The following is a 20312-nucleotide window of genomic DNA, read 5'->3' as shown; positions in this document are numbered from 1 at the left end:
TAAAACCCGTTACGAAGGAGTGCGAAAATGCAAATTTCCCGAGTACCGAGCTGAGGGTTGGGATCGCACGGACCTCGCCGATGGTTTTATAATTGTTAAGTGGGTTAAAGCAGAATAAAGACAACACCAGCGCATGAACTATCTGATGAAGAAGCCGTGTGAAGAGGGTTGCTCGGCTACTGTCACGTCCCGGCTTTTTACTTGGGTACGGTTTAAACGGATTAGCGTGATCCGTCATGAATATTAATGAGGAAATGTAACGTCATGAACTAGCAGAAATCCACTCGTGATGATCAGTTTAAAGGATGTGTGATCATGTGCCGGGGGAAACGTTCATCATGCTCATGCCTTTGATGTTGGTTTACGACGAGAGCAGCGGGAGTTCTCTCAGCACCGCAGTTCCACTTGTTTTTTCAGTCTTTGATAAACCCCGTGTTTTGTGCAGAATTATGGCTTTACTGTTTATGACAAGGACACACTCTCGAACCTTAAAGGTTCTGTACAGAACCCTAGCACATGTCTAGTTGAAAGGATTCCGAGTGGAACCTTATAGAGGGATAATAACCCTTCATTATCAAAAACGACCCTTAAAGAACCTCTTTTTTTTTATTAACCAAACACTTCGTTAAATGTTAAACATCTGACAGGTTCTTGTTGCGCAGTAATCTTGGGCTGGAGAAAGAGGGTTTGACGACTTGTTTTAAAGAACTACACACGCTGGAAGATCGAGATGAGGCGCCGGGTTATCGGTCGCGATTCTTTTTCCGACGTCTTTCATGTAAAATGAATTGAAATCATTCTCGTTTATTAGAATTTCCTTTTCTGCGAATCGTGCGCGAGATCAGTTCGGGGTCGCTGATATGCATCGAGACGGATAACGCTGACGACGAACGTTATGCCCGAGGGAATGACGTCCATTAAATGTGTGAAATGAGCCAACTCGACATTTTATTACTTTCAACAGAAATTCACTGTTGGAATTATGGTCCGTATATTATAATCAGGGCGAAGAAAACAACTCGCGACCTCATGATTTATTTATAACGTAACTCCGAGTGGAGGACTTATCTGCACCAGGTCGTGGGCGTGAATCCGAGTCGAGGACTTGTATCTCTGTACCGAAAAGGGATTTCATGCTTTATGGAGGCTGGGTTATGAAGAACCAATAATGGAGAACACTAGTTTCTCTGTTTCTTTCTTTCTTTCTTTTTTTAACCGCAAATAGAAATGGAATATTCTAGAGTCATTGTGTAATAAGCGTACAACTGGTATGAGGATGGCATAATGTTCATAAAATCTGAATACAGCCATGTAGATACATCATAATACCCCTGATATATATTACATACACAAACACACTACTTGTGTGTGTGATTTTCACACACATCCTGGTATCGATGTTCTTCTGAAGACCTGCGAGGACTCTTTTATTGTCTCTAGAATGCATTTGTAAAGACCTCACAACTCTCTCACACACACACACACACACACACAGGATGACGCCTATTATTACAGTTTGAAACCGAAAATAAAATGTAATAATAACTTTCATTTTCCTTCTGCGTTCATCTGTCAGGTTCTGGTATCCCCGAGATGAAGACCATCCTGAGGGGCGTGGTGTTAAAGGAGTACCTCACCCTCAAAACCTTTGTCGCCAAAGTCATTGGCCTAACATGTGCACTGGGCAGTGGGATGCCCCTGGGCAAGGAGGTAAACACACACAGACAAACACACACACTCTTTGACATACTGTATTCATGTGTTTCTGAGGCTTTTTTTTTTCCACACATATCCTGGTGTTGATGTACTTATGGGGACCTGTGAGGACATACACATGTAAAAGTCTCTCTTCGTGTCTCTCTCTTTCTTTCTCTCACTCACACACACACACACACTTGACACATGTCTTTGACATACTGCGTTCATTTTTTTAAGATGCTTTTTCACACATATCCTGGTGTTGATGTATTTATGAGGACCTGTGAGGACATACACATGTAAATCTCTCTCTCTGTCTCTCTCTATCACGCGCACACACACACACACACACACAGATTAAAGAAAGTCCAGCAAGTATATCAAAGTGTAAAACTTTCCTTATAAATTACTAATTATAAGCAGTATGTAAATTTCTCCTTTCCTTGCTGCCTCTTGCAGTTTACAGGGACTTAAACTGTGTGTACTCGTAGTGAGCATTTTGTTCAATATTCATGTATTCATCCAAGTTCTGCTCGTCCTCCAGCCTCCAATTAAAAAGCTTTTTCTTTTTATTTAACTTTATGTTTCTTATGTTGCAACTTTTCTGGAATTAACACTGTGTGCGTGTGTGTTGGTCAATCCCCCAGGGTCCATTTGTGCACATTGCAAGTCTGTGTGCTGCACTGCTTTGCAAGTTCATGTCACTCTTCGGCGGAATTTACGAGGTAATTACAAAACCATTACAAAAAAAAAAATCTTTTAAATAATTTACAGGAATCGAACAACAATAAAGCTTCATTTGTACGATTTAGCATATTCACAAAAAAAAAACATGCAAAGCTAATTACAAAAAAAATGTGTAAATCTACTTACCAAAAAATCCAAGTTGCATACATATTCAAAAACTATATTCAAAAACTATACTTCATTTTTTTAATTGTAAATTAAAAATTGTAAATTTAAAAATTGCAAAAAAGTCAAAACAAAACTAATTGTGAAAATGTTTATTTACTAATTAATAGCAATTATTAAATGTTAAACATTTTATTCATACTAAATATTATTAGTAAATCTTATTCCTTATTTTAAAAATGATAGAATTGAGTTCATCAGCTACATAAATTCGAAACCTAAACCTATGCAATACCTTTAATTACATTTTACAGGTTTTAATTTACTCATTTACACGACATTGATAACCCAGCTTTGGGATTTAAAATGACTTAAAATTATTTAAAATAGAATGGAAAAATAACAAACAAACATTTATTTAAAAAGGGGGGGAAAAAACTAGAATAATTCTTTGTTGTTGAAAGTTGTTTGTTTTGTGACGTGTTTAAGTGATTTAACTGATTTGGTTATTTCTAGTTATTAATATATTTATATGTTGATATTTCATTCCTGAAGGTGAAAATAAGGTGAGTTTGACAGAATTGTTGAAAGTGTAAGTGTGAGAAGCTGTTTCTTTTGTTTTTTTGGGTTTTTTTTTTTTGCATGGCTGCAGATTTTTTTTGTACTGAGACAGAAACAAAGGTTGAAATTAGATCGAAGCTGTTTGGTTTCTCTCTGCCTCACCTCCACAAACTCTTTTACGCTGGTTTTGTTGTGTAGTTTGTTGTTTGCGTGTGTGTGTGTGTGTGTGTGTGTGTGTGCGCGTGCGTGCATGTGCACATGTTCACTCCTTTTGTCTTTCCATTATTCACTGCTTTCTAAGGACCCGAACCTGATTGGTGTTAAGGTAAGCGGTTAGGGCTACATTTCCCATATTGCACCTCTTTCACTACTATTAGAAACACTATAGCTGTGCATAGTAGAACCTAATACACAAGTTTGTACCACGTTCGAAGGTATCTAAGCTGGGTAATGGTTGCCATGGTTACACTTGTGTAGGTTACACTACACAGAAGCTTTGCTGTAGAACTGTAGTTGAATAAAATTCCTTTCAGCCAATCAGAAATGAATATTTTATAACCCAGCGCCAGAAGAGAAGCTAGGTACGTTTCGACGATAATTCGTGATCTTGTGTTGGGGTGAAAAGACGACCTCATCATCGGAGCGCTAGTCGCCAAATCCGACGCTTCCCGACAGCTCTGATTTCTCAATCATCTTTAAAGCAGAAATTTCAGTCTTCATCTTTAGAACAAATTAAAACTTCTAAACGATCACACTAATGTTCAACCTGAACTCGCCTGTACGCTAATGCTAGCTGAGGAACCATGCGTGAATCCCAAGTTTTGTCTCGCACAACAAAAATTCTGAATTTGTGTGTGTGTGTGTGTGTGTGTGTGTGTGTGTGTGTTAAACAGAATGAATCACGGAACATAGAAATGTTGGCTGCTGCGTGTGCTGTAGGTGTTGGTTGCTGCTTTGCAGCCCCCATCGGAGGTGAGTGCACACACACACACAGTTTATTGTGTCTTTTGTACTGTGTTTGTGAATTCTCTTTTTAATTCTGTCAACATTGTGTGTGTGTGTGTGTGTGTGTGTGTGTGTGTGTGTGTGTTCAGGCGTGCTCTTCAGCATTGAGGTCACCTCCACGTTCTTCGCTGTGAGGAACTACTGGCGTGGGTTCTTCGCTGCTACCTTCAGTGCCTTCATCTTCAGAGTGCTGGCTGTGTGGAACCGAGACGAAGGTGTGTGTGTGTGTGTGTGTGTGTGTGTGTGTGTGTGTGTGTGTGCAGTTTTGTGAACATATGTAATACGAACACTAAAGTGTGTCCGTGTGTGTGTAGAAACCATAACTGCTCTCTTCAAGACTCGTTTCCGCCTGGACTTTCCCTTTGACCTTCAGGAACTGCCGGCCTTTGCTGTTATTGGGTGAGTCCAAGCCGTCAATCACAGCAACAGACTAAACACTGAAGCGTTCCAGTAAAATCAAACCCCAATACGAAACACCACTAATCCACACGTATGTACATGTTTTTGTAAACATCGTTTTTACCCTCAGTTCGAGGAAATTCTCTCGTCCTCACGAGCAGCAAGTTTGAGCATATCTCCGTCCACGTGAAAACGCCAAAACGATTCGAAAACGCTCTCGTGAGCGCGCGGCCTAGTAACGACGGACGTCTCGAACGGTTACGCCAAGCGACTGAAGAATAACGTCCAGAGCTATAAAATGTGGAAAACCCCACATCAGCAGACAGAAAATTCCGTTGACTGGCAGATAAAAACCGACAGCGTTTTGAAAATGAATGCGTTTAATCTGCGTAATGAAGAAACTCGCTTCAGAGGTCTGTCTGCGAGAAAATGAAGCCATGAAACTCTTATTAGTTTTAAAGTGTAAAATATTTTTGAGACATGCGTTGATGGAACTCTCCAGAATTTGAAATCTAACTGCTGTTAGTGATGTCACAACCGGCATCAGAGCCAACCAATCAGAGACTCCGCTTTAAACTTACACACACACACACATGTAAGTGCACAGTTCAGGAACCCCCTTCTCTCCCTCTCTCTCTCTCTCTCTCTTCTTTTCTTTACTTTCCACTCATGCTTTATTTTTCTAGTTTTTTTTCTAGTTTAGTAAAACACTATCTGTCCATCTTAATGATCTCATTAAACGAATTAAATGAGATCAGTAGACATTCTGTTTAAAAAAAACAAAACAACAACAACAAAAAACAATAAAGGAAGAAATGTACGACTTTGTTACGACGTGCTCTGTTTCTCCAGGAAGGTTGGTTTGTTTATTTATTTTATTTTGGTCACTTTCGTTGTCATGATTAACGAGTTCATTTATCTTTTTCTGAGCGTTCTAATTAAAATGTGCAGCGTCCAGAACCGGATTTAGAGTTTGTTTAAATTTAGATGAAACTTTTATCAGAGCCGAGTTTCTCCAGATTCTTTGGTTAATTTAGCTTCAACATTAATCATGTTTAACTGCAGGAAGTCATGTGATTAATGCCTTTCCTTTATTTCAGCATCACTTTCCTGTAATAACTTTTATTTTTGACTTAAAAGTGACAAATACAGACATCATGGACATAACCATGGGGGGGGGGGGGGGTGCACAAATCAAGATATATCATGCTATCATATAATTTAATTGTTTAGAATATAGTTCTTTTGATTTTATAGTTACTTAAATTATGCTGTAATTATTCACTGTATACTGCCATTATTTACTGTTATAACAATTTATTCTATATTTATTTAATATATATATATATACTATAAGTTCAGTCCCCTCCAAAAGTATTGGAACAAGGCTAATTCTATTGTTTTCGCTATACATTGAAGACCTTTCGTATGTACCATGTCATATATCTTGTAATTATTTACTAAATACTATATGATTATTTGTTATAATTCTTAAATATTAAATGTATCAATAGGTGCATCTAAAAAAAATTGAATATTGTGGAAAAGTTCTCTTTTTCCATAATTTAATTTAAAAAAAAAAAAAGTGGAACTTATATTCTGGATTCATTACACATGAAGTGAAATATTTCAAGCTTTTTTTTTGTTTGTTTGAATCTCGATGATTACGGCTTACAGCTCACGGAAATCATCATATTATTCTAATAAAGAATTTATAAGACAGAGATGTCGACCTGAGAAGACTCTAATCAGATAATTAACTCAAAACACCTGTGAAGGTTTCCTGAGGCTTTAATCTGTCAGTCTGGGTCAGTACACACACGATCACGGGGAGGATGGAAGTCAATGCTGCATTTCATTTGGAAATCAAGGTTCCAGAGTCTGGTGGAAGAGTGGAGAGGAACAGAACCCAAGCTGCTTGAAGTCCAGTGTGAAGTCTCCACAGTCAGCGCATAAATGAACGTACTTTTCATCAGGTCGACATTTCTGTAGTATAAATTCTTTATTCTGATATTTTGAGATGCTGGATTTTTGATTTCTAAGCCGTAATCATCGAGATTAAAACAAACAAAAAAAAGGCTTGAAATATTTCACTTTGTGTAATGAATCGAGAATATATCAAAGTTCCACGTTTTGAATTAAATTATGGGGGGAAAATGAACTTTTCTACGATATTCAAATCCTTTTAGGTGCGCCTGTATAGAATTTATAATTACTTTTAATTCCTATAATCTCCTATAATATAATATAATATAATATAATATAATATATATATATATATATATATATATATATATATATATATATATAATTGTATAAAAAAAATCAAGAATCTTCAACTTACTTTGTGGTTGTTGTGTTTTTTTTTTTTTTTGGTTTTTTTTTTTTAAATGTCGTTTTATTCAACACAGTAAATTATTCATGGTGTAATCTGCCTTGTTTTCTTCAAGACTAACACCGATATTGTCTACATTAATATGCTTCGCTGAACAAACTTCAATCCTAAAAGTCCAATGCAGCCTTTTTCCCCTTTTTTTTTTTATTTTTATTTTTTATTTAATTTTTTTTCGTTCTTTCCCCCAATGGTTTTGTTTATTTCTGTTTGTTTTAATCACAGACGTCATATGAACACTCCCAGCCGTCTGTAAACACGGTAGTTTTGTGTAACGGCCGCTCGGCTTAATTCCGTGTGACGGTAAACGCACACGTCTGAACAGCTAAACGCACAACTGACTGAGCGAATCCACTCCAACACAGGACGTGATCCAGTTCATTAGCATACGACCACGGAACTGAACTTTCAGTGTTTTAGTGTGAGAGTGTAATGGAGATTCTGTTTGCAGACCGGAGTAAAACATTCAGACGTGTGTGTCTGTGCAGGATAGCGAGTGGTTTCGGCGGCGCTCTATTCGTTTATCTGAACAGACTCATCGTCCAGTTCATTAGGAAGCAGAAGGTGATCAACAAGTTCCTCATGAAGAAGTGAGTGTGTGTGTGTGTGTGTGTGTGTGTGTGTGTGTGTGTGTGTGTGTGTGTGTGTGTGTGTGGGAGTACGATGACTAATATAATTGCCACTGAAATGTAACAACCACGTAGAGATTCATTTTACTAAAGAAGGGAAAGTGTCTGTCTGTGTGCAATTACGGGGGGGGGGTACGATGAGTAATATAATTGCCACTGAAATGTAACATAGCCAAGGAGAGATTTATTTTACAACAGAAGGGAAAGATTGTGTGTAATTGTGTGTGTGTGTGTGTGTGTGTGTGTGTGTGTGTGTGTTTAGGCGTCTTCTGTATCCTGCCCTCGTCACCCTCCTGATCTCCACATTGACGTTTCCTCCTGGATTTGGACAGTTCATGGCAGGCCAGGTAACTGACGTGCACACACACACACACACACACACACACACACACATACCTCCACATCTCCTTTACATTGACATTTATTCGTTTAGCGGACGCTTTTATCCAAAGCGACTTACAAATGAGGAAATACAAGTAAAGTGATATATCAAGCAGAGAACAATACAAGTAGTGCTACTGTACACGATTTATAACCGATAATAATAAATCATTTTATCGTCGTCTTTGTTCTACACATCTACAACCATAAACCAATGATGGACATGATCCATATACACCTAGTACACTACACCTGCACACTCCACTCCACAGGAAACTCTGTGTGGTACACTCTGTATGCTACACTTGCACGAACATCTCTATAGCACTAGAGACACTGACCGATGGAGGGAGAGAGAAAGTGGAGGAAGGAAAAAAACATCGAGAGGAAAAGGACAGGTGATGAAAAGGATGATGAGTCACCACACACACAGAGAGAGAGAGAGAGATGTGTGGATGAGGGAAGCATGCATCTCTCTCCTATTTTTTTTTTATACAGCTTGTGTTTCTCACATTGTTTTTCTTTCTTTTTGTTCTCTTTTTTTCATCTCTCTCTCGCGCGCTCTTTCTTTAATGAGAGAGTGACTCAGATGCAGTCTTTTGTCTGTGCCAATAAAGTACTCAATAAAGTGGCTGCATGTCAGGCGATGACGAACACAAAAGCGCGCGCACACACACACACACACACACACACACACAGACAGAAGAACAAGTATGCGGTCACGTACAGTATTAATAACTGAGATGGTAGAAAGATTGAAGAGTCTTTTCTTCTCAGTCTGGAGCTGTTAATGACTCTGACCACATCCTGTTTGCCTGTTTGTAGCTGACCCAGAAGGAGTCTCTGGTGACGTTGCTGGACAACCACACGTGGGCAAAGCAGGGCATCGCTGAGGAGTTTGAGTACGACGGTCACGCTGCAGCCTGGAAGCACCCTCAGGTCAACGTCTTCGTCACGCTCGTCATCTTCATTGTGATGAAAGTACGTGCACGCTGGCGTCTTCTCCACCACTCCATCATCTTCTCTTCAACTGTAATACACCCACAACTCCTTCCCGTAACTTGAGCTGTTTGCGATGAACAAATCAAACAAAAGCAGTTGAAATAGTTCAACACAATGAATGCTTCAAGCGGTTTCCCCAAATTCAATTAAAAATGCAACTTCTAATGATTTCTCCATTCTCAAAATTATTCAACCCCTTCATAGCGAGCATCTTTAGATCCATCCTTAGCCAGACACCAGCTTCTGGCAGCGTTCCTGAGGAAACTTCTCCCGTTCCTCATGAGCAATGGCCTCCAGTTCAGTAATGTTGGGTTTGCGTGCTACAACCGCCTTCTTCAAATCCCACCAGAGATTTTCTATGGGGTTCAAGTCAGGTGACTGTGATGACCCTGTAGAATCTTCTAGGACTTGGTGGAATGTGAGGTACGCTCGGGATCATTGTCCTGTTGGAAGGTCCAGTGACCTGAAGCTTCAGCTTCCTCACAGACGGCGTGATGTTTTCTCCTAGGATTTCCTGATACTTCAATGAATCCATCTCACCTTCCACGTGCTGCTGGTTTCCAGTGCCGGAGGATGTAAAGCAGCCGCAGAGCATCACCGAGCCTCCACCATGCTCGACTGTGGACAGAGTGTTCTTTCTTCATTCTTCTTCCTCCAGACGTACCGCTGATCCATCGAGCTGAAAAGTTCCAGTTTTGTTTCATCGCTCCACAGAACAGAATCCCAAACCTTCTGTGGTTTATATGATTTTGAGCGACATTTCTTGTGCTTTTGGGTCAGTAGTGGTGAACGTCTTGGAAACCTTCTGCGTTTAGTACACGCCTTATTATGCTCACTGAAACCTCAACGCTGTTGCCACCAAGTCTTGCTACAGGTCTTTTGCAGTCACTCGAGGGTTTTTCACATCCTGCCTTTTCAGAAATCTGCTTGCAGCCGTCGATAGCTTCCTTTTTCTGCCCCGTCCAGGAATTTCATGCCTAGCCAGTTCAGTTCAGGTATTTCATGTGTTCCAGCTCAAGCACACTTGCTGCAACTAACGAAGCCCTTGGCATCAGGTGTGCTTGAGACAACACCTGTTTTGCATATTTGTGCTGTTGTGAGGGATTCTATTTAAGGGGGTGAATAATTTTGAGACTGGAGAAATCATTAGAAGTTGCATTTTCAGTTGAATTTGGGGGAAACACTTGAAGCGTTCTTTGTTGAACTATTTAAATAGCTTTTGATTCAGCTGTTTGCAATGAACAAGTCGAATTCTGTAAAGTTTGACATTAGACCTGATTTGCAATGGAGGTTGAATAATTTTGTTTGCAACTGTATGTTCCCACATCTACTGGTACCTACCTTTTGTTACCTTGGCAACCTGCACCAAGCCTGGCGAAACCTGTCACAGCGCAGGAAGTCATGTCGTCAGTGTCACCATGGGGACCAGTGCCCTGTGTGTCCTGTGGAGGAAGTGGGACCTTTAACGTGTGTGTGTGTGTGTGTGTGTGTTGGAGAGAGAAGATGTGTATAAAGTTCAGAGCCTTATGTCAATCTCTCAACATTCACTCAGTCTACAGTTGACTCCAAAAGTACTGGCACCTAAAATAACAGACAAAAATGTACCATAATAATACATATAAAGGAAAAGATAGATGTACAGAAGGAGGGATGGATGGATTGGGAGAATGGATTGTTGCATGGAAGGATGGACAGAAAGTTGGATGAGGGCATGGATGAAGAGAAGATGAGATCTTTTATATTGTTTTATTCATATATGTACTGTACTATATGAATATTTATTGCTTTCATTGTCTTTCTATCTTTCTATCTCTCTCTCTCTCTCTCTCTCTCTCTCTCTCTCTCTCTCTAGTTTTGGATGTCGGCTTTGGCCACCACCATCCCCGTACCCTGTGGTGCTTTCATGCCCGTCTTTGTGATCGGTATGTATGGAAGGACAAAGTGTGTGTGTGTGTGTGTGTGTGTGTGTGTGTCTGTTAGTAAAGAGCAAGAGTGATAGTAGTAGTTGTAGTCTATATATTGCCGTACATCATCCCTTAAAGATAATCATCGTCTTACTTTACGTAACTCGTGTGTGTGTGTGTGTGTGTGTGTGTGTGTGTGTATCAGGTGCTGCTTTCGGCCGGTTGGTAGGTGAGAGCATGGCTGCTTGGTTTCCTGAAGGGATTCACTCAGACGGTGTTGTGTATTCAATTGTACCAGGAGGATATGCTGTAGTGGGTAAGAGACACACACACACACACACACACACACACACACACACACACACTCACTCACTCACTTAGAAAACACGTTACACGCCTGTTTATGGGGACATTTGGTCCTTAGAAAAAACTAAAACGTCTGTAAAGGTCATCCAAGCAGCAAAAAACAACAGCGTGTGTGTTTGTCTCGCTGATGTTGAGAACCTGCTCAACATGTCTCTCAGACACCCACATTTTCACTGATGAGAGCCTTTCATCTCTGACTCCTGCTGAAAACCCATTAGCATCTCTGTGTTTACTCGGAGTGTGTTTGTGTTTGTGTGTGAACAGACAGTTCTGCAGCTGCACAAAAAAAAACATCTTTCCTCAGCATTGCTCTCCTGCAGGTTTTGTCCATATGCACTCTTCTTTTTTTTATATTTTCATTTATTTAGTTGTTTTGTTCTGTTAACCTCTGTAAACTAAATTTTAAAAAATTATTATTATTATTATTATTATTATTATTATTATTATTATTATTATACAGCATTTATGTCTGCTGTCCTGACCATAAAAATGTACTGGTTTGAGATTATATGTTATTAAATTCAGTGGTTGAGTAGCATTCCTCCGATTCTCGCTTCAACTCGATACTTTGTGTTTTAACATCTAAACTATAAACCTCCAAGTTATATAATTTAGAGGTTTATAGTTTAGATGTTAAAACACAACGTATCGAGTTGAAACGAGAATCGGAGGAATGCTAGAAAAAAGGAACCAATCAAATAACTTTATCATGAACAGGAAACTGTGACCAAATATGGAACATTAAAGATAGTAAGAAGTAAAAGGTTTGTAAACCAGAGCTGTAAGATGGACTGCACTTTAAAGAAATTGTGGAAATTATACCTGAGGCGGTAATGGGCCACAAGGCGAAGATGAGGCTTGAGCCATTGATATGCAATTATTAGAGAGCGAGCGTGAGAGTGGACTATGTAGCGAACCTAGATAGCGGTGGGCTGAGCACAGACACACAAGAGGCTGTTTATGGGGCAAACGTGTAGAGTTTATTTAAATTCCGTGAGGGTGTGGAGTGCAGAGGAGGCGCAGTGGGGTGATGTGCTCAGGCGCCAGTGTCATCCTCGGGGCTGCCGGGGCCTTCCCGAGCAGCTGAGATCCCCTTCTGCAGTTAGGCAACACCGCGGGTGCAGCCAGGGGGCGAAATCCACCGTTGCATCTGAATCCTCTACAAGAAACACAAAACAAATTGTTATGCACGCCTAGGGAGCCCTCTCTCCCTTTGCTAGCGGAAGATGGACCTTTTATACTCTACCGTCAGCTGCTAGATGGTGGATAGCGGCTGCGCTGATTATTAGCTGTCAGCTAACATTCAAGGGAGGAGCGCTCTTTCCATTTTGTACACCAGCCGCTGGCCTGTCGTCACAGTACAACCCTGCCCCCCTCTCAGCTCTGAGCCTACTGCCTGCCCGGTGTTGGACCTGAAAAGAGAAGTCCTGCAGCGAAAGGAACGATCGCATTACCCTGGCGTTAGTGTCTTTGGTCTTGGCCATAAACTGCAGTGGAGCGTGGTCCGTCACCAGAGTGAAGTGCTACCCGGCCAGGTAGTAGCGCAGCTCCTCGATGGCCCACTTTATTGCTAGGGCCTCTCTCTCCCTGGCAGCATATCTCCTCTCAGCTGGGGACAGCTTCCTGCTGATGTAGAGGACCGGGTGTTCTTCTCTGTTGAAGGTCTGCGAGAGTACGGTGCCCAGCCCGGTCTCGGGTGCATCTTTGTGTACTGCGAACGGAAGAGTGAAGTCCGAGTTATGCAGTACTGGTACGCCGGTGAATGTATGATGGGGTCTCAGGACAATGTCCATCAGCCGTGGGAACGTTGCGGATGCTCCGTCTAGCCCAAAGGGGAGAACCCGGTACTGCCAGTGGCTGTTTGCTGTGCTAAAGGCGGTCTTCGGTCTTGTCTCTGGGGCTAGCGCTACTTGCCAGTAAACTTTTGTCAGGTCCAGTGTGGATATGAACCGGGTCCTCTCCAGTTGCTCCACTAGGTCATCCACTCGGGGGAGGGGATAGCTGTCGAACTCTGGGACCTGATTCAGCTTCCGGAAGTCGTTGCAGAGACGGATACTTCCGTCGGGCTTCGGCACAACCATGATGGGGCTGGACCAGAGGCTGGCGGACTCCTCTATGATGTTGTCTCGCAGCATCCGGCCGACCTTCTCCTCGAAAGCCTTGCGGCGGACCTCTGGGACACGATAGGGCCATTGTCTTACCACCACTCCCAGACAGGTCTTAATCTCGTGGTGGACCAGCTGCATCATCTCAGTCAGCTCCTGTCTTTGTGTGGGAACGCAGACAGTACTGGAGCTGGCTCCATCCACTTCATCAGCAGGTTTATGTGGTACGTTTTTGTCACCGCTCGCCTACCGGGCGAGCTGCAGGCGATAGTTTACGGCGCCCCTCCTCTCGAGGACGGTATATGGGCCTTGCCAGTGGGCTAGGAAGTTACAGGGGCTGTTTGGCACTAGCAGGAGTACCCGATCGCCAGGCTGGAACTCCCGTGGTTTTCTATTTTCATTTTCTATTCCTCCTGGGTGGCTCTCGTATGTTCCTGGACAATCAGGGCCTCTCGGTTGATCTTCTCCTGCAGCTCCTGTACTTAGTCGAAGACCAAGTGGAATGTGGAGGGCTGTGCTTCCCATGCCACGTCTAGTAGTCCTCGAGGTTGCCATCCGAAGAGGAGCTCAAAGGGTGTGAAGCCCGTGGATGCTTGGGGGCCCTCCCGGATGGCGAAGAGGATGTAGGGCACGAGGAGGTCCCATTTCCTCTCTTCCTCGTCTACCACCTGGCACAGCATCCGCTTCATAGTTCAGTGAAACCGTTTAAAGAGCCCATCCGTTTGTAGGTGGTAGACGGATGCCTTCAGGTGTTTTACCTGCAACAGCCAACATAGATCAGTTTAGTTTAGTTAGATTAGTTTTGAAACAAAAGGCATGCCTTGGTCGGTCAGTATGTCCTTCAGGATCCCCACATGGCTGAACAGGAGCACCAGTTTTATAGCGATGTTGCAATGTGTTCGGTTACTCTTTCCATCTCCGCGTAGCACTGGCGTTCGTGCCGGTGTGGCGGGAACCTTTTAGGGGTCCTTCCCTACCGAGTTCCAGGGTGGCCAAGGCACGTTCAAGAACGGTTATTAGTTTCTTGGACGTTCTGGGAGCCTGCATCCACACGGCCTGGCATTCTGTGCGCGGCAGAGTTCTTAGGAACCGATCCATGGCCACCTTCTCTGCAACCTCGGTGGTGGTGTACTGGTCTGGTTGGAGCCACCTCTTGGTGATGCGCAGGAGGGTGTTCATCTGTCCGCGTGGCTTGGCTCCAGGCCTGTAGCTCCATTGGTGGAACTCCGCCGCTGCCTGGTGGGGGGGTTTGCCCACGCCATGCTAGGATCTCCCTCTTTATTTCTCCGTAGTCCGCTGAGAGAAGGCATAGTATGTCATGCACGCTTCTCCGGAGAGCATCAGGCCGAGGATGCATGGCCACTCTTCAATGCCCCAGTCTTCTCGGTGGGCGACCCGTTCGAAGGCCTCAATGTCGTCCTCCAGGGTCAGGTGGGGAAGAAGGCGCCAGGCTTCTCGGCCGGGGTCAGGGAGAGGTGTGGTGGCTGCAGGGGTCATTGTTTTCTGGGCCAGAAGTTCCGGGTTGCAACCTGCAGGCTTTGGGCGAGCTGCTATGTCACGGCCTGCTGCTGGAGATTGGTCTCCATCAGGTGCTGCAGCATGGGATCCATTTATTTATTTATGCGATGTGTTTTTTTGTTTCTTTTTTTTTTTTTTTTTTTTTTCCACCACCCTCGAACCTAGACAGCGGTGGGCTTAGCACAGACACACGAGACCATTTATTGGGCAAACGTGCAGAGTTTATTTAAATTCTGTGAGGGTGTGGGGTGCAAAGGAGGTGCAGTGAGGTGAAGTGCTCAGGTGTTGGGGCCGTGCTGGGGCCTTCCCGAGCGGCTGAGATCCCGTTCTGCAGTTAGGCAACGCCGCGGGCAAAATCCTCCATTGCATCTGAGTCCTCTGCAAGAAACACAAAACAAATTGTTATGCATGCCTTGGGAGCCCTCTCTCCCTTTTCTAGCGGAGGATGGCCCTTTTATACTCTCCCGTCGGCTGATAGATGGTGGAGAGCGGCAGCGTTGATTATTAGCTGCCAGCAGTATGTGTGTCGGCAGCCCTGCCTCGCAACCACGCACTCTCCGGCTGTCCAAAACCTCGGTGGTGCTGAAGCGGAGCTGTCTTTTCAGCACCATAGTGGCAGTTGCGGGAGGAGCGCTCTTTCCCTTTTGTGCGCCAGCCACCGGCCTGTCGTCACAGACTGTTATTCATCTGGGCCTGACCCCAGATTCTTCTCCATCAAAAACTTTTGTAGTATTGTTAACTTTACTGTCAAATACACAATCATTAGCTTTACTGTAAAACACACAGCATCATTACTTTTACACACAGTATTTTTAACTTTACTGTAAAACACACAGTATCATTAACTTTACTGGAAAACACAGTAATATTACCTTTACACACTATCATTAACTTTACTGTAAAACGCACAACATCATTACCTTTACACACAGTATTTTTAACTTTACTGTAAAACACACAGCATCATTACGTTTACACACAGTATCATTAACTTTACTGTAAAACACACAGTATTATTACCTTTACACACAGTATCATTACCTTTACACACAGCATCATTACCTTTACACACAGCATCATTAACTTTACACAAAGTATTTTTACCTTTACACACAGCATCATTAGATTACACATAGCATCATTAACTTTACACACAGTATTATTACCTTTACACACAGCATCATTACCTTTACACACAGTATCATTAACTTTACTGTAAAACACACATCACTACTTTTACACACAGTATTTTTTTTTACTTTACTGTGAAACAAACAGCATCATTACCTTTACATACAGTATTTTTTACTTTACTGTAAAGCACACGGTATTGGTATCATTACCTTTACTGTAAAACACATGGTATCATTAACTTTACTGTAAAACACACATCACTACCTTTACACACAGTATTGTTAACTTTACTGTAAAACACACGGTATCATTATCTTGTATGAACTGTGGTGTAATATTTTGCTGTAAATATTACTGACCATAACGACCTGCCTGTAAGATGCCATAATTTTGAACGTAATTTTTTTTCTTTCCGTGTGTGTGTGCTTGTAGGTGCGGCGGCCTTATCCGGAGCCGTAACACACACCGTGTCCACAGCAGTGATCGTGTTCGAGTTGACGGGACAGATCAGTCACATTCTCCCTATAATGATCGCCGTTATATTAGCCAATGCCGTGGCTCAGAGCCTCCAGCCTTCGATTTACGACTCCATCATACGCATCAAAAAACTACCGTACCTGCCAGAGCTCGGCTGGGGACACCACGAGTGAGTATCCGTTCGTCCATCCATCCAGCTTCACATTCATCTCTCCATCCATCCATCCACACCCACACAGTGTGTTTGCCCTCTGTTTATCAAGACTCTGACTACGGTTTTGTGGATATTATTTATATACGTCAAGAGTTCAGTTATAGACTCTGTACGTGCATGTGTGTGTGCGCATTTCTGCATGCTTGTATGTGTGTGTGTTAGGATTTGTTGTAGTTTTGTGTTGATGGATTGTTTCTGTGATGATTATATTTTGGTCTTTAATGGAAGAAGGTGAAAAATAGGGAAAAACTACTGTATTATTGCTACATTATTTAGAGTGTGTGTGTGTGTGTGTGTGTGTAGATCCTCAGGGAACACTGTCATTGTGTATATATGTGCTATGCTTGCAAATTGAAATAGTACTGTGTGTGTGTGTGTGTGTGTGTGTGTGTGTGTGTGTGTGTGTGTGTGTGTGTCTGTGTCATTCACATTTCACCTAAGCCAGAGAGAAGCTTGTGTGATTTGTGATGGTAGCACTTTTTGTTTGTATGGACCAGAAATTTTGAGGACGAAGGACTAAACATAAGTCAGCAGAGCGCACACACACACACACACACACACACACACACACACACACACACACACACACACAGGTGTACACACCTTTTTTCTATTTTTTTTGTAACAGTATTTTAAATCTGATAAGGTGTTTTTCCAAGATAAGCTGCATACAAGTTGTCACTGTACACACACACGCATACACACACACACACACACACACACACACACACACACACACACACAGAGTCAGAGGTGAACTAAGTGTTGTGGAAGTTATTTATATTTAAGTTGCGAATGCTCGTTTGCTGTTTATTTGTCTATCTGGTGAGAAGGAAACAGAAACAGATTCAGACATTTTGACACGGTGACGTTTTCCTCTTGTAAGGAGATGTTTATGTAGCATTTATGGAACGAGTGCGTGTCAGTACTGTGTAACAGTCAGAGGTAAAGATGTAACTAAGTTTTTCGACATCTTCAGGACAGAGGAGTTTACACTTTGCGGTTTCTCAAGAACATGACAAGCTACGGGTTTTTTTTGTTTGTTTGTCTTATTAACTTGAGAGAGAGAGAGAGAGAGAGAGAGAGAGAGAGAGAGAGAGAGAGAGAGGAAAAAGAGTCTGGTGAGGGAACGACTGTTTCTAGCTGCTATAGCGTGAGTGACAACAGGGACTAACTTCTCACCAGCATCAAATCTAAGTATAAACTGATCAAAAGGATGATGCGACGTTCTGGGGTGATAACAGTAGCTCCACTTCATTACACCCCATCGTTGATTATTGTCCTATAACAGCATCTCCTGAAGAGTGTTACTCTGTGCTAATCTGCGTAAAATGTTGTTGTGTAGGAAATATAACATTCGTGTGGAGGACATCATGGTGAGAGACGTGAGGTTCATCACGCTGAACTGCACTTACAGAGACCTGCATGATGTCCTGCTCACCGAGCGACTCAAAACACTCGCGCTGGTCGAGTCCTCGGGTATACACACATGTGCACACACTTGTTCTACTATCCTTGTGAGGACCTTCCATTGACATAAATATTAATGCAGCTAATTAACTCTGTGCTGCACTTAAACCTAAAACTTAACCTCAGTAACCAAAAGTGATTCCCTCTGTACTGTCTGTTTTTAAATACTAAGTTAGCTGAAATGATAAAAAAAAAAAAATTGCTGCTGGAAATGAATTTAAAAAATAATAAACGTCCCTTTACATGCAATATCATTCAAATCAACAGTGAAAATAAAATGGGATTTTTTTGTTTGTATATTTTTCATATCTAAAAATAGTGATAATGCTGCTAGAATTTCTTCAAAATGGAAATTACGTATGTTTATTTATTTTTATTTATTAATTTAAACAACCTTTCTTTTCAGGGCTTTCAGAGAGCTCACGTGGTGTCACATTTTCTTTTTAATAGTTTTTTTTTTTTTTTTTTTTTTTTTTGCTAGAATCCAACAAATTTAAAACAGTAGAACTACTAAGTAGTATAAAAAAATTTCATATTTCACAAATTAGCATCAAATCACCTTGTGTGAGCTGCTGTTCTTCTGTACTAGAAACAAAACAAGCCTCGCCCAACTAACTGATTTATTTTTTCCCTAAATATCCCCTTAAAAAAATCCCTTGAATCTACATTAGTTAGCGATGATAAATTCATCATTTAAACTGTAAAACTGGATAAACTTCTTTACATTTTTTTTAAAAGAAATTATTGTTTTGACGTAATTTACTCATAAGTTTTGTGTTTTTCCTGCAGAGTCGATGATTTTATTGGGCTCGATTGAGCGCGCTCAGTTGCAGGCGCTGCTGTCCATTCAGCTCGGCCGGCCGCGGAGACTCGAGTTCCTCCGGCAGCGCTCCCAGAGCGAGAAGAAACACTCGGACACACACAGCAGCGAGGAGAATGTGCACAAGGTCAACCAGGAAGTCCGCTTCCAGGTCAGTGCTAGGGTCAAAGGTTAAGGGTCACGGCCAGCTTTACGGATCACAGAAGTTCATTGCCAAGTGTTTGTGTTGAATTATTTGTGCAAAATTTACACTTTTTTTTTTTTAATTTGTAAAATCTGTTTTAGACAGGTGCATTGTTTAATTTTTTAACATGAAATTTTTAGACGTGTTAATTATTTTATTATTATCTTATATAATATGTAAATATTGGGGGGAAAATATATATATATAATTTCTTGTAGGAGAAGTCTTATGTATGTGTTACATTTTAAAAAATGTAATTACAATTTTATGCTTTGGTTTGATACTTTTATCTTCTTTTGCTTTTTTTTTCTTTAAAATAAAAGAAATGTTGATTATACTTCTGATAACGTTAGCTTTCGAAGGATTAATTTTGTACTGATTAGTTCCAAACATTCTGTTCATTGTTTAACTCTCAAATTATTGCAGCGTTGCGTAATTTCATTTGTTTCGTTTTGTTTGGTTTATACACAACATCCTTCTCTCTTTATTAGTAACTCTACAGTGGAAAGAAATATTGTGGAAGGAATAAAAATTGCTGGGAGAAATCATTTTTCCCTTTTTGGAAATAATGTTACACAAGGCAGAATGGTTGCAATGAAAATAAACAAAATAAATATATAAATAAATATAATCATGTATAATGATAATAAAAAGTATTTCTTTATTTTTACTTAAATTATTTATTTATTTGTTTTTTAGTTTTTTAATCCATCCATCCATATGCTTTAGGGCTTCCATAGAAGTCTTGTGAGATTATTATTTTTAAAGTAGGGAGTTTTTTCTTCAGATTGATGCAGTGAAAAGTGCTAATTATATTCAAAATCTTTTGTGTGTTGTTTTTTTTATTTATCTGTTTGTTTGTTTGTTTGTTTTTAGATCTCTACTGAGGAATCCTCGTTCACTCCTCCTAGCTCCATCTCACAAAAACCACTAAAACCTGCACTGAAGAGACAATCAGTTGTGGATAGAGGCTCACAGATACCTTCAAGTACATATACACAAACACACACACACACACACACACACACACACACACACACACACACACATGCAGACGTATGAGTGACTATGCACATAACTAAGCTTTCTATCTTCCCACCAGGACAGGACTCGGGCATCGCCTTAAAAAGCCTCTTCTGCGCCCACCCAGATACTGAAGGGGCGGAGGTATGACACACACACACACACACACACACACACA

General features: G+C 41.4%; 1 protein-coding gene across 1 annotated transcript in view; it reads left to right on the top strand.

The window, feature by feature from the left end:
• clcn2c (chloride channel 2c) overlaps positions 1-20312 on the top strand; it is a 75587-nt gene that overhangs the window by 42156 nt on the left and 13119 nt on the right. The window contains exons 5-19 of the mRNA XM_053679204.1: positions 1577-1710; positions 2346-2423; positions 4005-4083; positions 4206-4331; positions 4431-4515; positions 7396-7497; positions 7799-7883; positions 8743-8898; positions 10772-10841; positions 11029-11139; positions 16379-16592; positions 17983-18116; positions 18897-19078; positions 19988-20099; positions 20214-20278. Of these exons, the coding sequence (XP_053535179.1) occupies positions 1577-1710; positions 2346-2423; positions 4005-4083; positions 4206-4331; positions 4431-4515; positions 7396-7497; positions 7799-7883; positions 8743-8898; positions 10772-10841; positions 11029-11139; positions 16379-16592; positions 17983-18116; positions 18897-19078; positions 19988-20099; positions 20214-20278 (1733 nt within the window). The remainder of the gene's footprint in view (positions 1-1576; positions 1711-2345; positions 2424-4004; positions 4084-4205; positions 4332-4430; positions 4516-7395; positions 7498-7798; positions 7884-8742; positions 8899-10771; positions 10842-11028; positions 11140-16378; positions 16593-17982; positions 18117-18896; positions 19079-19987; positions 20100-20213; positions 20279-20312) is intronic.

This window comes from Ictalurus punctatus, unplaced genomic scaffold (assembly GCF_001660625.3).
Source record: "Ictalurus punctatus breed USDA103 unplaced genomic scaffold, Coco_2.0 Super-Scaffold_100071, whole genome shotgun sequence".
Taxonomy (NCBI): Eukaryota; Metazoa; Chordata; class Actinopteri; order Siluriformes; family Ictaluridae; genus Ictalurus; species Ictalurus punctatus.
The sequence above is the reverse complement of the archived record's forward strand: the minus strand, read 5'-3'. Positions and strand labels throughout refer to the sequence as shown.